Source organism: Canis aureus, chromosome X, assembly GCF_053574225.1.
Source record: "Canis aureus isolate CA01 chromosome X, VMU_Caureus_v.1.0, whole genome shotgun sequence".
In the NCBI taxonomy this organism is placed as follows: domain Eukaryota; kingdom Metazoa; phylum Chordata; class Mammalia; order Carnivora; family Canidae; genus Canis; species Canis aureus.
The window spans coordinates 18,416,557-18,431,924 of NC_135649.1; the positions used below are offsets into that span (position 1 = coordinate 18,416,557).

The 15,368-nt window shown below is 40.7% G+C and overlaps 1 protein-coding gene across 5 annotated transcripts in view; it reads left to right on the forward strand.

The window, feature by feature from the left end:
- Positions 1–617: 617 nt before the first annotated feature.
- The window catches only part of PABIR2 (PABIR family member 2), a 214,588-nt gene continuing 199,837 nt past the window's right edge, over positions 618–15,368 (forward strand). For 2 of the 5 annotated variants that reach the window (XM_077889118.1, XM_077889115.1), the window contains exons 1-9: positions 619–1,739; positions 3,906–3,984; positions 8,423–8,479; positions 8,780–8,823; positions 8,906–8,960; positions 9,256–9,357; positions 9,652–9,737; positions 10,421–10,485; positions 13,161–13,257. In XM_077889118.1, the coding sequence (XP_077745244.1) occupies positions 1,642–1,739; positions 3,906–3,984; positions 8,423–8,479; positions 8,780–8,823; positions 8,906–8,960; positions 9,256–9,357; positions 9,652–9,737; positions 10,421–10,485; positions 13,161–13,257 (683 nt within the window). In that variant the 5' untranslated portion in view covers positions 619–1,641. Of the gene's footprint in view, positions 1,740–3,905; positions 3,985–8,422; positions 8,480–8,779; positions 8,824–8,905; positions 8,961–9,255; positions 9,358–9,651; positions 9,738–10,420; positions 10,486–13,160; positions 13,258–15,368 lie in introns of all 5 variants that reach the window. The other 3 variants (XM_077889114.1, XM_077889116.1, XM_077889117.1) reach the window with 3 other exon arrangements.

Consider the following 15,368-nt stretch of genomic DNA (forward strand, 5'->3'; position numbering starts at 1 on the left):
CAATTGCTACGTAGATATTTGTTAAATAAAATAAGTAATTCCAGGCCTCACACATGCTGAATGACTATTGTTAGGGTCTCTGTAAATCCTAGGAAGGAAAAAAAATTCTGGTTCTGCTACTTGTTCTTCAGGACTTTTCCTAATATCGTTGAAGCTGACAATGCTTGTAAAATGAAGATGGTGATTGCCACTCGCTATATGAACTCTTATTCGATTCTCTTTATTTTTACACCATTGCTTTTGTTTTTTCACTTCCCTTTTGTTTAGTGCATCCAAACGGATTATCTGAAAAAAAAAATCAGCCCCTCCAAACACCAAACAAAATCAAGGGATTTAAGAAATGGGCAGAGATCACAGAGATCAGAGCAAATAAATTGGCATTGAAAAAACATGGAAACCACAAGTTTCTGTTTCCCTTGAATATTGGCCCAAACTCCTCCTGAACGGCGATGCTCCACTGTCTCCAAACTATTGGTTCTTTTCAAAATCGGGCGCCAGGGTCCCCGGGCCAATGCCAGAGAGGAAGGCGCCGGGCCCCCTGAAAACGCTCCTCCCTTTTGGAGGAGGTTTGCGGGGCGGGGTTCCCACGCATGCTCGGTGCCCGCGGGCTCATTGGCGCGGCCGCCGGGCGCGTGCGCAGGACCCGATGGGTGCCCGGACGCGGAAGACTTGGCCCCGCGGCGGTTCCCGCTGCTGAAGCGTGGGAGGCGGAAAAGGCGGCAGGTTGTAGATTTTGGTCTTGGCCCCAAGGGGTTCCCTCGGGCCATTAGAACCCAAGAGAGGAAGAGGAGGCACCGCGGCGGCGGCTGAAGGGCCGAACCCCCCACCTGTCCTCCAGGCGGGGAGGGGGGGTAGGGAGGGGATAAGCACCCCTCACAGGGCTGAGGATCCTCCGGGACCGAGTCCCAGAGCATGGGGGGCTGGACCGGGTCCCCCAGCATGGGGAACTGGAGCCGTCGAGGCCGCCCGGCCGGGCCCTGCCCAACTGTCAGCTTTTTGGTACTAGCGCTGCCTGGGCAGCTGCGGTGTTTGTAGCCCGGCCCCGGTTGAGGTCGTCGGCCAAAAGATAGCAACATGAGTTCCGCCGCTGCCTAGTTTCCTCCCCATCCTCTTCTCCCTCCGTCCGCCTCCTCCCTCCCTCCTCTTCCCCATACCTCGTCTTTTTCTTTCCCTCTCTCGTATTCCTCTTTTCCCACCACCCTGCTCTCCTCTTCCCCCTCGGTCCTCCTCCTTTCCTCATCTTCCTTTCCCGATCCTGTCCTCCTTTTACTCTCTCTGCTTTCCTGCTTTTCTATATATCCGCTTTCCCTATCTCTTGCTCTTTTCCTTCCATCCCTCTCTTTTCCTTCACCCTCTTCCTTTATTCTGTCACCCTCCACCACCTCCCACTCCACTACCATCCCCCTTCCTCCTCCCCTCACTCACTCTCAAGCTCCCTTCCTCATCCTCATCCTCCTTCCCTCCTCCTCCTTTCCTGCTTTTCTCCGCCCCTTAGCCCCCGCCCCTAAGCCTCCGCCCCTTAGCCCCCGCCCCCAGCTGCCAGTCCCCAGCAGCTCAGTCCTGCAGTGAGAGTCTTGGGAGTCCATAGCTAAGCACCAGGAGCTGAGCACTGTCCGCTGTGCCTGCCTGCAAGTCTCCGACATGGCTCAGGAGAAAATGGAGCTGGACTTCGAGCCTGACACATCCGATGGGGGCACCCTGAGGAGATCCAGCAGCGCTCCCCTGATCCATGGGCTCAGGTGAGGCGGGTTGGGAACGATGAAGTACAGGGTTCAGGGGCTCCTTGACCCCCTGCAAGCAATCTTCCTTCCCTAAAGTGAGAGTTGGTGCTCATCTGGGTTTTCCAAATTAAGGGCATGGGGACTTGTTTGCTCGACAGTGACTTGGGTCCCAAGGTGGAGTGAAAGTTTGACCCCAGACTCTGGGAAGTGTGGAAAAAATGGGACCCTCTTTACCTGGGGCTCTCTTGGCCCACTCTGAAAGGATCTACAAGAAGCTTCTGGATCTTGTAACAGGTTGCTTGCCCTGCCTAATTTGCACCACTGAATGTTAGCCTGAAGCCCCTGGAACTAGACTTGCAACTTGACACCTGTCTCTAAGAGCTGCTATTTCTAAGCTTAGTTTAGGAACCCTGGCATTAACGGAGCATTTACTTTAATAAATCACAATTTATCTAATAACTTGTAACAAGTGTCGTGTTCATGGCACATTAAGTGATTGGGATTTGTCGTAATGTTTTCAGATCCTAAAACTGCCTGGAATGCATACCAGTGAATAAAAAACAAAAGGTGTCTCTTAGCTTAGGTCAGTGAAAATACAGGTTTTAGAAAACAATGGAAAGAATCAACCCTTGAATTTTAGTGGTAGGGTCTTGTATTTTCACGTGAATACTCACTAGAGGGTCTATTTTAAGGTAGAATCTTACAATAGTGAAGGTTAGGTTGGCAGACCTCCTGAGCCTATTACATTTCACTCCTGTAAGTAGACAATTCATCTTAGTGGAGAGCTAATTTGTGAGACCTTGTAGAAATGGAATTAGCCCAAAAAAGGGGATGGGAGTAGAATTAGCCAAAATCATTAATCAAGCACAGTGAAGACAGAGAAATAGGTAATTTTTATCTATCAAACTGATTATAATATCTGTATTTGAGGGGAAAATGGATTTACTCATTTTCTTGTATTAAATTTTTAAACTGAGGGAATGATGGGGTGACTCTTTGCTTTCTTAATGGCTGTCCTCAGCTCTACATTTATTTTTGATACTATAGGAATAAATTGGTCTTTTGGGGTTGTCTTTTTAAATCTGGTAAGCAAGCAATTGCAAGGGACTAGGGCGATCATGCTGACCTGCATTTAGACTGTCATAGAAATAACACTGTTTTTTTAATCGAGATTTAAGTAATTACTTGCCAGGGTAGCATGATGTGACAGAAGGAGTGAGGAGACTAGACCTAGTCCCAATATCTCTCCCTAACTGTGATCATGAATGAGTCACTTAGCCATTCTAAGTGTCTGTTTTTTCATTTGAAACTTAAGACCTGAATTAGGTGATCTCATGGGTCCAGTGAAGCCCAATTCAATTCAGTCCTGAAAATTTTTCTTGGCTTCTTATCATGGGCACGGCACTCTGCTAGGCACTGCGGGGATGTTATACAAGAAGGAACAAAAGACCTCTACCATGGAATTTAAAACACACGCACACTTCTCTGTAATAAGAGGTAAAGTCGATGTCTCAAGAAGCATCTTATTTCGCATTGTGCTCTTTGGACTCAAAGGAGGGCAGGATTGCATTCGGTTTGTGGACTGAAGAGAGGCTTCATTCACAGAGGGTATTGGATTGAAATGGGTGCTCAAGGAGAGGAAGGATTTTGATTGATGGTGGTGGGAGGTAGGACATTGTGAAAGCAGAAGAGGCAACTTGAGAAAAACTCCAGGTATGTTTATTTAGTTGTACAGCAGACTCACAGGTAGAACACTTATTTAGGGCTATAGTGGGAGATGTGCTGATGGGCCCTGTACTGTAGCACAAGGCTCCCCAGCTCTTCTCATGGTCATGGCACACATAGAAAGCAGTAGTATGTTTAGGTCCTTTGGTGTAAACAGATGAGGCTGCTGGTGTCTGGTGGGAACTGGTTTGGGGGCGTGAGCTCTGACCAGAAGCAGCTGGAGGCAACCAGTTTGGAGCCCCGCCCCATACCTCTCCTAGCTTGCCCCCCAACCACTGAGGAGATCAGTATCTGGGCAAACCTGTGATCCACAGCACACCACCACAGAAGCTCTGAAGAGGTCAGTGAGGAGCTTATTCATTGTACAAAATGAGGAACCATGGAAGATTTCATTGTTGATCAGAGAGTTGATGGATATCTCAAATGAGAAGACACTAATAATTTTATTTTTATTTTTAGTGATCTTTCACAGGTCTTTCAACCTTATACATTTAGAACTCGGAGGAATAGTACAACAGTTATGAGCCGTCATAACCTGGTAAGTATAGAAGTAAGTATTTTAGTGGTATGGATTGGGGAAAACACTTTCAAATGTAGTTCATTCTTAAGATGATGTGCTATGCCCCTCTGTTCACAAAAGAAAAAAATATTTTACCTGTCTTGCTCATTCTGTGGCCATTTTCAGTTTTTGGTGCAAAAAAGAGATCTGGTTAAAGTTTTTTCTTGGCTGTGGGACTTTGTATTTCTAAAGATTGTTGTTTTTTGTCACTACTTGCATCATGGTTATGAGGTAAGTCAGGATTAACCTCTAAATATAGCTGAGAAAAATGATCTTTATTTGTTCTAGAAAGCAAAAATCATTAAGACAGTAGCAGAGTATTTGTCTCTGGCACATATCTGTTGGACAGTGCTATTTATCCAAAGTAAGATCTCCTTTAAAATGCTCGTATTTATGTTCTCAGCAGAGTTGCTAATAGTGACTGTTTTATATAGCCAGAGCTGTTGGGATCACTTTATTAGTTGGTTGCATTGGGAGAAATGATGATGAGGTTTTTTATATAGTAGCACTTCACATGTGGAGCCCACTTATCCAGTAGCTGCAGTGCGCTGGAAGACATCTGAGATGTAAGCAAACAGACCTCTGAATGGCTGTGCTTGATTTCCATAGTCTGTGCATAAAGGTTCATCAGATTATTTATAGGGAGCCTCTCTGACCTCTGAATCATCTAAAATTTATGCATAATTATAATAAGCTTCCAACTCGGTAGTATGTGAGAAGCAGCAAATCAGCAGAGGTGCATTCGGGTTTAAGGTACACTAATAGCTGCTAGCAAGGGAGGAGAGGGGAAAACTGAAAAGCAGACAGAGGTTTTTTAAAAATTAGTCTGCGGCTTAGTATGAGGACGAAGAGCCTGTTAATAGACCCTGAGGGTCTCACTGGCATAGAACTGTAGAATTCTTGATGTTCTTAAAGGTACCTGGGTCATTAACCTTTTCTTAAATTATACTAGTCCCTTTGCTTATATGGTATTCTACATGTTACAGAGTCCTTTCACACTTTTCATTCTCATAGCAACCCCTGTGAAGTAGGCAGGACAAAAGATGTTTTTCCCAGTTAAAAGAGGCAGCAGCTAAGTGTCGGCTGAGAGAAGTGACTTGCTTAGAATCACGTGATTGGTAAGTGGCAGAGCTGGGATTAGAATAGAGATGTGCCAGTGTCATTAAGAAAGGGGGAAAAAATACATCACTTTTAAAAAAGATTTCCAGCCGAAGTGGCTAGGAATGCTTAAAGGGGGGGAAATGTTAGCTATCTGGAGGTTTGATTCACTTTATCTTCCCTGAGGATACTGGAAAACAACTTAATTTCACTGTGTATGTGAAAAATGTTTCCACTTGTTACACAGCTGTGTCCTGATATCAGTAAGTTGACCAAAGAAGGGAAGATGAATTTGCCTCTTTATGCTTGACTTTGCCCTTTTCTAAGAAGCGAAGATTCCTATCGACCCTGTCTAGGCTCACCTCTCCTTGCTCCCTGACAAAACCTTTTTCTCTGTCTGCACGGAAATACCTCATTTGCCAGAGGGGCCACGTTGATTCCGTGTTCTTTGCCCACCCTTGCATTGTCTTTCCCTCCGTCCCCTTCTCCTTTTGAGTTTCCTGCTTCGGGGAAGCCTTCCGCAACACCCCTTGTGTCCTTCTGTCATCATACTGATTATACCATATATGTTAGATCACAGCGTCCTCTATCAATCTTAATACTAACCTGCCAGAAGCAAGGTGTGGAATGAAATGGAGAGGAGACTGGCACAAGAAAATGTGCAGAGGTCATTTCTTCATGATTTGACAACTGACCAGGCATAAATGCAGGGAGAAGGAGGACTCCCGGGCACTGAACTTTTATATCTTAGTGACCAGGGGAAGAATGTTGCCTTTACCACTACAAGTAGGGAAATTTCAAGGCATTGGTCATTTGAAAGGCCAGGAGATAAATTCTTCCCGGGCATTTTGGGTTCAAGATGCCACTGGCTCCTTGCTGTTCTCTAAAGTAATATTCCAATTAAAAAAATAATAACTCTGCAAGCTTCATGCACCTTTCACTTCTGGCAGATGCCCCTTCTCCATTCACAGAGAAGGCAAACAGCCCTCTTGTGTACATGTCAGCTTTCTTCTCCTGAAAATGTCTTTACCTTCACATGTGGTGCTTTCTCCTAATGGTGCCTAGATTTTCTGAGTCTCCTGTCACTTTGCTTGGTGTGTTGTCTCCTCTCTAGTCCCTTCCTCCGTAGCTTTTTTGCTCCCACCTTCTTCTGACTCACAAATCTAATATCTGGAACACAAATTTGTCTTTTTTCATAGATCTCTCTTTCCCTGTTTTCCCTTCACCCCTCTGAGCTTTCACAAAGCTTAATCCACACCACACTGCCTCTCATTCCTTGTCTCCTAATTCCTTGCCAACTATTCAGCCAGTTTGTGATCTCACTACTTCTATCACCACGCTATTAAAAAACTGTTCTTGCAGGGGCACCTGGCTCAGTTGGTTAAGCTTCTGACTCTTGATTTTGGCTCAGGTCCTGATCTCAGGGTCCTGGAATCGAGCTTTGCGTCAGGCTCAGCGCAGAGTCTGCTTGTCCCTCTCCCTCTGCTCCTCCCTCTGCTCACACTCTCTCAAAAAAAAAATAAATAAAATATTGAAAAAAAATAACAAAACTCTGTTCTTGCAAAAGTCACCAGTGCCCACTTCATTGCTAGTGGCAGGGTCCTCTTTTCTTAGCCCACTTGAGTTATTTGCTTTACTGAACACCATTAATCAGCACCCTCCTTCAAGTGCTTGGCTTTTTTCTTAGCCTGCACATTAACACTTGTTTCCCATACCAGACACTGCATTGTTCCTCCCTGTCCTCCTTTTGGGTCTTCTCTCCAGTTCTGTCTAAATTGACAAGTTGTACATCATATAGATGTAGCATCTAAATTTCTGACTTTCTCTGCAAGCAGCTTTTTGCAGTTTTTGGCTTTCCTGAAGATTTCTTTGCTGCTGGGATTTCTTTTGTTCTCTGGACACATCCATACTCTCTTCCATGGTACCATTAGTCTTTCTGCCTTATTTACTTGCCTAGTAGCTTAGTGTTTTTCTTTCTTTTTTTAAAAGATTTATTTATTTATTTATTTGAGAGAGTGCACATGCGCCAGCAGGAGGAAGGGTAGAAGGAGAGAGAGAGAGAGAATCCATAGACAGATCCCCACTGAACGTGGAGGAGCCCAATGTGGGGCTTGATCCTAGGACCCCAAGATCATGACCTGAGCTGAAACCAAGAGTCGGCCCCTTGGCCACCTAACCAACTGAGCCACACAGACGCCCCGCTTAGTGTTTTTCAAATGGCCTAATTAAGAGTTTACCAGTAAACATGTGTTACTTTTCTAGTGGAAAAAAAACTTAAAGAGGATTTTAGTCATAAAGTCTTTATGTTTTCAGAGCATAGGAGAGGGAAAAAGAAAGGGTGGGTACTAAAGAGATACTCTTTGAGGCAAAATCATATTTCATTGTATAAGTTTTAAAAATTTAACCCAAAATAGCTTTTGCCTAAAAAGCTTAGCAGTTTATCACTGTTTTATACTACTTACTACATTAGGATTTTTAGATGTTTAATAGGGTAGGGCTTCTTGTAACAGGATCATTGTCTTATTTGGTCTAAATAGCATTACAAATTTATTTGCATTTAATTAGGGAATAAATAGCTTACATTAAGGATATTAGAACCTTGTAAGAGCTGTTGAGATGAATTGTACCTTTCATTTTTGATCAGATTGGGATTATTTTGAAGGAACATAATTTGGCCCCCAAATAATTTTAGCTTTGTGTTGTCAAAAAATTATGATCTAAGGGAGAGCAACAGTTACCTGAAAAATACGCGTTGCCTTCCACACTGATTTTCTTAACTAGTAAGTAAGGGTTTGCGGTGATAGTGGTAGTGACCACATTTTAGAATTGATTTAGATCACACAAGCAAAATTTTCTTATTACAGTTTTAAAGTGTTTTTAATCAACCCTAATCATAGATAAACTACTAAGCCAGGCTTGTTAGCCTGTCTTCCTCCATGGGTACATCAGTGTTAAAATGACTAAACTCAGATTTTTCTTTCCCTTCTTACCTATTTCCTTATTTTAGATAAGTGAGGGTTAATGGATATTTCCAAGGCCTGGAATCTTTTTTTTTAACATAAATGTACATAGCCCTGCATTCATTTGGGAAAAGTGTTAAAGTCAATGCCTGTCTGGCGACAGATGGTGCTTTGAGGTTGGATACCTGGTGTACCTGGTGAATGTCCCGCCTCTAGTATGTTAATGTTAAGTGGTCTAAAGAGCTCCATCTTGGAAAAGAATATGAAATCTTAGCTGGGAGGAGGTTAGACACTGGGGCTGACAGCAAACTGCTGCCTTGTGATTCAGTAAATAGTAAATGTTTACTTTTCCTTTCCAGTTGCTGTCATCCTCCCCTAATCGTGTTCCTAGTAGCCGACTGCATCAGATCAAAAGGGTAAATTTTACTTCTTAGCCCAGACCTACAATTGTTTGAATTGTCCATTTTGATTTTATTTTCATTCTGAAGATTTAGCTATTAAACCTGAGTCAGGCTGCCACTCTAGGTGGCCACAGACAGCCAAAAATTCTTTTGAGTGTGCAGGTGAAATGCATATGTGGCAGGGGTGATGATCTTAGAATGTTCTGCCGCCCTGTGATATTGCCAAAGAAGGCAGGAAAATCTTTGAAAATTTTCTTCGAAGTAGAGAACCATGTGGCTGTGGATACTGTTTTCAGCACATGTTTGTCTTTGCAGGAGGAAGGCATGGATATGATGAACAGGGAAACAGCACACGAACGGTTAGTGTTTCACAAGAACAGGGCCTAGGTGTTGTATGTCTCATTCTGAGCACTGATGGCCTTTCATTTTTGTTTGTTTTAGGGAAGTGCAGACAGCAATGCAGATAAGCCAATCATGGGATGAGAGCTTGAGCTTGGTAAAGTTCTCCCATGTTTGCTTGTTTAATTTTTTTTTTTTTTTTTTTTTTTTTTTACTTTCTGGAAACCTTTATGTTGTTCATTGGCTTTGTTAATTTTTTTCATACCTTCCTGTCCTTCCCATGTCCAAATTTGTATTCATTTCTAACCTCTGCTTTTCCACCAGAATATGAGATTGCAACTTTTTAGAGTTTGTACATTTCTGTCCTAAAAATGTAGGCATGTTTGAGTAGTAGAGAAGAGCTGTGATGTGCTGAATTGTGAATTATGAGGAAATATGTTTTATGTTCACAGAGTGACAGCGATTTTGAGAAGCCGGAGAAACTATATTCTCCTAAAAGGATTGACTTCACTCCAGTTTCTCCGGCACCGTCACCCACCAGAGGATTTGGAAAGGTAGGCTCATTGATAAGATGTTAACTCTCTTTCACACTCCAAGCTCTTTGCTCTAAAGTACACACACACAGCTTCATTTGTAAAGAATCCATGACTGGAAGGAAAATTAATGGAAGTCTGTGATAATAACTTGAAAAAATGGTATATCAATATATGTATATATTCTTGTGTGTGTGTATACCTATATAGATATACATAGCTAAGCAGTTTTAAGGATTTTGTTTCTCTTATTTTGAGAACCTTTTGAAAGCTGGAGCACTAGAACTATTTTAATATTAAATATGTTTTTTCTAGCAATGTTTTTCACCATCCTTACAAATGTTTGTGAGCAGCAGTGGGCTGCCACCAAGTCCTGTTCCTAGTCCCAGACGCTTTGCCAAGTAAGTAAACCTACTTTTCAAAAATGTGGTTTGAAATGCTACACTTTGAATTTGTCTCTCCTGATGAGCTTTTTTCTCAACATTTTCTTATGGAAATTTTCAAACAGACAGCAAAATTGAACACAGTGAGTATCCTATACTACCTACCACCTGTATTCTATCAGTGATGTTTTACCAGATACACATTTTTTGAGACAGTGCCAGAGAATGAACACACACACACACACGCAAAAAATATCCTTTGTTGAGGATAAGGGAAAAAAAAATTTAAGGTTATAGACCAGTCAAATCCAAATAAATTTTTAATAAGGTTTATCTTTAAAAAAAAAAAGCTATCGTAGATACCTTGTTTTATAAAATGATTTTTAAAAATAGCTTCAAACGCCATGTTGTTTCAGATTGTTGTATGCCAGGTTAAATCTCATTTTGGCATTTCAGTTCCTCAAATTACAACATGGGCATTTTCCAATCGTCAATTTTTTTTGTATTTTTTTTTATTGGAGTTTGATTTGCCAACATATAGTATAACACCCAGTGCTCATCCCGTCAAGTGCCCTCCTCAGTGCCCATCACCCAGTCACCCCAAGCCGACTGTCAATTTTATTGCTTTATTTGGTGGGCTATAACATTTATCTTGCATCTTAGAAGCACTTCACATTCTCCTGTTTGTTTGTTCTTTAAAGCAAGAGGAGTCAGAGTCCAGTCAAATGTATCAGGCCCAGTGTTCTTGGTCCCCTGAAAAGAAAAGGTAAGCATCCCACTTCTGATATTAAACCTAGTTGAGCTTAAATGACAAATTAGAATTTGTCTGAAATTAGCTCAAGGCATGACTCCTTTTTTCTAAAGAAATGTGAAATATTCTTCCCAACGTATGCTTTACAGATTCTAAATTTTGTGATTTAGTTATCTGATACTATGTTTTTTACACTTCCTAACTGAATCTTATTCATATATTCATATTACCAATATATATTCCAAAAATTTTGCCTCTGAGTGATCTGAATAGAAAGCAGATGCAAGCTAATACGTTGCAAAAGTTTGTGCTTATGTCCTAGCAAATACATTTCTAAACATGCTGCATGCTCAGATATAAGCCACCACCAAATTATGCCTCACAAAGAGAGGCTGCCTCATATTCGAGTCCATAGGGTTTTTGATATGAAGGGGGTGCTCTTAGTTACATTGTTTTGAACCACAGAGTTCTAAACTAAAATGGTGTCACTCAGTGCTAGTTTTAGATGCCTGTGAGGGCCCCGAATGGAGTCTACTTTAAAAAGGCACAAAAAATTAACATAGGTTGAGTCATTATTCCTGGGACTATTCTCATATGATTGTAAACATTGGATGTCACTTTAAACAAGAGTCTTTTTAAAAAAGATTTAATTAATTAATTAATTAATTTATTAATGAAAGACACACACAGAGAGGCAGAGACATAGGTAGAGGGAGAAGCAGGCTTCATGCAGGAAGTCTGATGTGGAACTCGATCCCTGGACTCCGGGATCACACCCTGAGCCGAAGGCAGACTCTCAACTGCTGAGCCACCCAGGCATCCCTAAACAAGAGTCTTAATAATTTTGAAAAAGCAATTTAGTAAGTGGTGTATTTGTGCCAATCACCTTTGCGGCCAGGAAAGCAGTCCCTCTCCTAATACTAGGTAAACAGGTATTTGCAGCTTTGGTGGAAACTTTCCACTGACAGTGCCATGCACAGATTCAAAAAGTACAATATTTCAGATAACTTAAAGTTGGTGTGCTCTGGAAAATAGGTTTCGATATGGTGATGATGTTTATATTTAGTGAATAAATTTTGTTTTATGACCTAGTAGCCTTTTACCTTAATGCTGCAAGGAATTATTTAGGTTTTAAGGACCTTCTCAGGAGATGTTAGGTGAAAATAACACTTGGAAACTAAAGCTATTATTATCATTGTTATTATTAATTTTCGATATGTTACAGGAAATTGGTGGAATTAGTATGGTTGGTTCATTCAAAAGCTATTCCAAAATATACCAGCAGATGGAGGAATTCTTTAATAAAAAGGGCTAAAGTGTTTTGCTGATGAGGTGTTGAAAGCTGGGCAGTAGCTTTTAAAAGCTCCATATTAAAGCATGGCAAAAGTAAATAAAAAATATAACCGTTCCTGAGTTAATAATTTTCAGAATGGCTCCAGAAGAAAGATAATATGAATTAATTGATAATATGAAGGGGAAAAAATGAATGCTGCATTTGTTCTTGCTTGATCTTTTTCCATCACAAGCCTCTTGTACAGCTTTTTTACTATTACTTCTTTTTTTTAAAGATGTATTTATTTATTTATTTATTTATTTATTTATTTATTTATTTATTTATTTATTTATTTATGATAGAGAGAGAGAGAGAGGCAGAGACACAGGGAGAGGGAGAAGCAGGCTCCATGCCAGGAGCCTGACGTGGGACTCGATTCCAGGACTCCAGGATCGCGCCTTGGGCCAAAGGGAGGCGCCAAATTGCTGAGCCACCCAGGGATCCCCTCTTGTACAGCTTTAAGTTCACAGTTACTGAGTTCCCATTGGAGTATATAGTTAGGTCCAAGAATTAAATTTTATTTCATACTCCATTTTATTTTATTTTTTTTCATGTTCCATTTTAAAGCTCCTCAGATGAGGAGCCTCAAAACTAAGATATTTGTGTGTTTTAGATCATAGCTTATTTGAAAAGGGGCTTTTTGTGTCTGAGGGCTTTGAGTCTTTGCATTCCTGGTGGCAAAGTGGTTACTCAATGGATGCAAAGTTTTTATGCTACCTTATAGATGTTCTGAGACAATCTATAAGATTGAGGTAGCCAGTATAACACCAATTTTGTGAATGGATTAATAATTGCTTTCAATTACAGAAGGGCATTCAAAGTAACTTCTTAAAATCTTCACTTTTACTAAGTAGTCTAAAGCAACCTTTTATTTATACGCCATTTATTAGACTACATACTTTTTAACCCATTTGGCTTCAACTCAGGAAATGTTCCAGTATTAAAATAATATAAAATCAATCATCTTAACTAATTCTCTAGAATAAATCATTATTCACTATGAGCTTCAGCTGTTTGGGGATTTTTTATTTCTGCTGTGCTAAGCCTTGATTCATTTTGCCCAATGCAGTCAGTGTTCTGCTCTTCTATTAAAGAACATGACTATATCCGTAGCATACTAAATAAAAAAGAGTTTTTTGTTTGTTTTCTTTTTCTTTTCTTTTCTTTCTTTTTTTTTTTTTAGGGCTGCTTACTTTTGGTTGAGGTTATATGGAAGTATTAAAGCATGAGAAAAAACAGCTTCAAAGTAATGGCTTGACAAAGTATTCTATTCTGAACCTTAAACAGAGATCATCCCATTTTAGCACCATGCCTGTATCTGTAAATCATTTCACAGTAGCATCTCTTTCTGTTTTAGGTGAAATGGAGACGGAAAGCCAGCCCAAGAGGCTCTTCCAAGGCACTACCAGTATGCTGTCTCCGGAGGCTGCTCAACTGTCTGATCTCAGTTCATGGTAAAAAATGAAATAAAAAAAAATGAAATCAAATCCAAAGGATGTTAGGGTATTATCTATTTAAAAAGAGCCACATCAAAAGCATATTGGAATCATTTGATATAATATTCAATTTTTTATTCATGCTCTCTAGAGGGGAAAGCTCCACGGAGGTACAGATAACGTGGGGAAGAAAGCAGATCATTTGAAAGTCACTGAGCACACCTTTAGAAGTGTGTGTGTTTTTGGCACCTTCATCTGCCTTCCTAGCTCCTGTTAGGTCAGCCTCTCTCAGTAGGTGCTAATGGTGCAGGGGCGTGGTGACAGCTGGATGGTGTGAGAAAGAGTTTCTGGGTTGCTGTGGAAAATGTGCCTTGATCGTAGCTGCTCTGCCTGCATTTTGTATTATATCCTTTGGATGTAGCGGAGAGTACCGGCATCCTCTGAAGCATGACCTTTTCTGTTGTTATAAAATTTTTTTTAAGTTTTTGGGATATTCTGTCACAGTCCTAACTAGGGTTTTGTTTTTATACTAGCACTTCCTGATTCCTGTGGTCTGGTCACATAATTTTTTTTTTAGTCTTACTTATCTGAGTTTAGGTATCTAAGGCCCTTCAATGTTTTTGTGCAAAAGTTACCTTCTTTTCATATGCCTGAAGTTGAGTACTTGGATGCCCACATACCTATTGGAAGGAAGGGGCAGGGATAGTGGCAATGGCCAGGTAACATTTTGAAATCTTTCAGTCTGTATTTCTAATCAACTCACTGAGCACCCATGTTCTGGACACAATTGTGTAGTGCCTTTCAGGACTTTTTGTTCCCTGAGTTTTATAGGTGAGGGTCTTTTTTTAAAAGCCCAAAAGTGCATTCACTTTAAAAATACAAGGATGGTGCCCTCTAAATGGAAGAATTGTGTAAGTAATACTTATAAGATATAAGGATTAGAGATTCTTTCTTTCCAGATCACATATTCATTGTTTTGTGTAAGATAACTTGTACTTCTAGTTGACCAAGAAGTCACAGATTCTTCTAGTATTAGACTCGTTGATCAGTACTATTCTAACCTTGGAACAGATGCCTTTTAGATTATTCTAGCTATTTTCAGCCCCACAGTCTCTCTTCTCTCTCATCTATGTCTGTCCTTGGTAGCTCAGTGTGCTAATTTTGGCATAGAGTGCCTTTCCAGGTATGTAGATGATTGCAAAGAGAAAACTTCTAAAGCTTGTCAAGAGGACTAGTGGATGAAACCCTATACTTAGTGGAAACTGCCTATCACTTTTATGGTAAAGTGTGTTTTAATATAGGCACATGACATTAAAAATAGCTTTGCTTACCCAGTTGCTAACCAAGTAACCAAGTTGGGGAAAAGATAGGGAAGACTTTTGATAAGCTGAGAACATACATTGTGAAGTGGGTTTAAAAAAAAAAGTTTCATAGACTGTACAGGATGCCATAAAACAGATTCAGACAAATAAATAAGAAAGGAAAGAGGGGATCCCTGGGTATCTCAGTGGTTTGGCACCTGCCTTTGCCCCAGGGCATGATCCTGGAGTCCTGGGATCGAGTCCCACGTCAGGCTCCCGGCATGGAGGCTGCTTCTCCCTCCTCCTGTGTCTCTGCCTCTCTCTCTCTATGTCTATCATAAATAAATAAATAAAAAAAAAAAATAAATAAATCTTAAAAAAAAGAAAGGAAAGAGAGGGTCCGGGATTTACCAAGGATCCTTACCCCTTGTCCAGACATTTATTCCTCTGAATAGCAAAACTTGAGTAGTCAACGATGGTGGCTGCGGTGAGGGTCCTATTTCTGTTGTCACTACTCACATTATCCTTAGACCTGTGACTAGATATTAGAGCCCTGGGGACATCCACATTGGTGATCAAGGGCACTTTTTGATCCATAAAGACAAAAAAGTTTGCCTCACACTGGAAAGATTTGCTTTATTCATGGCTAGTCATAGAGTGATAACAAGCCAACATAACAGTGTATGTTAAAATAAATTTATTACTCAAAATTCACAAAACTAAGTGTGAAAGGTATTTGAGTAACTAAACTTTAAAAGATGTTTTCAGTAAGTTCATAGCATCTGTACTCCTGAGGATATTAAAACTTAAAATTGCACTGACTTTTTG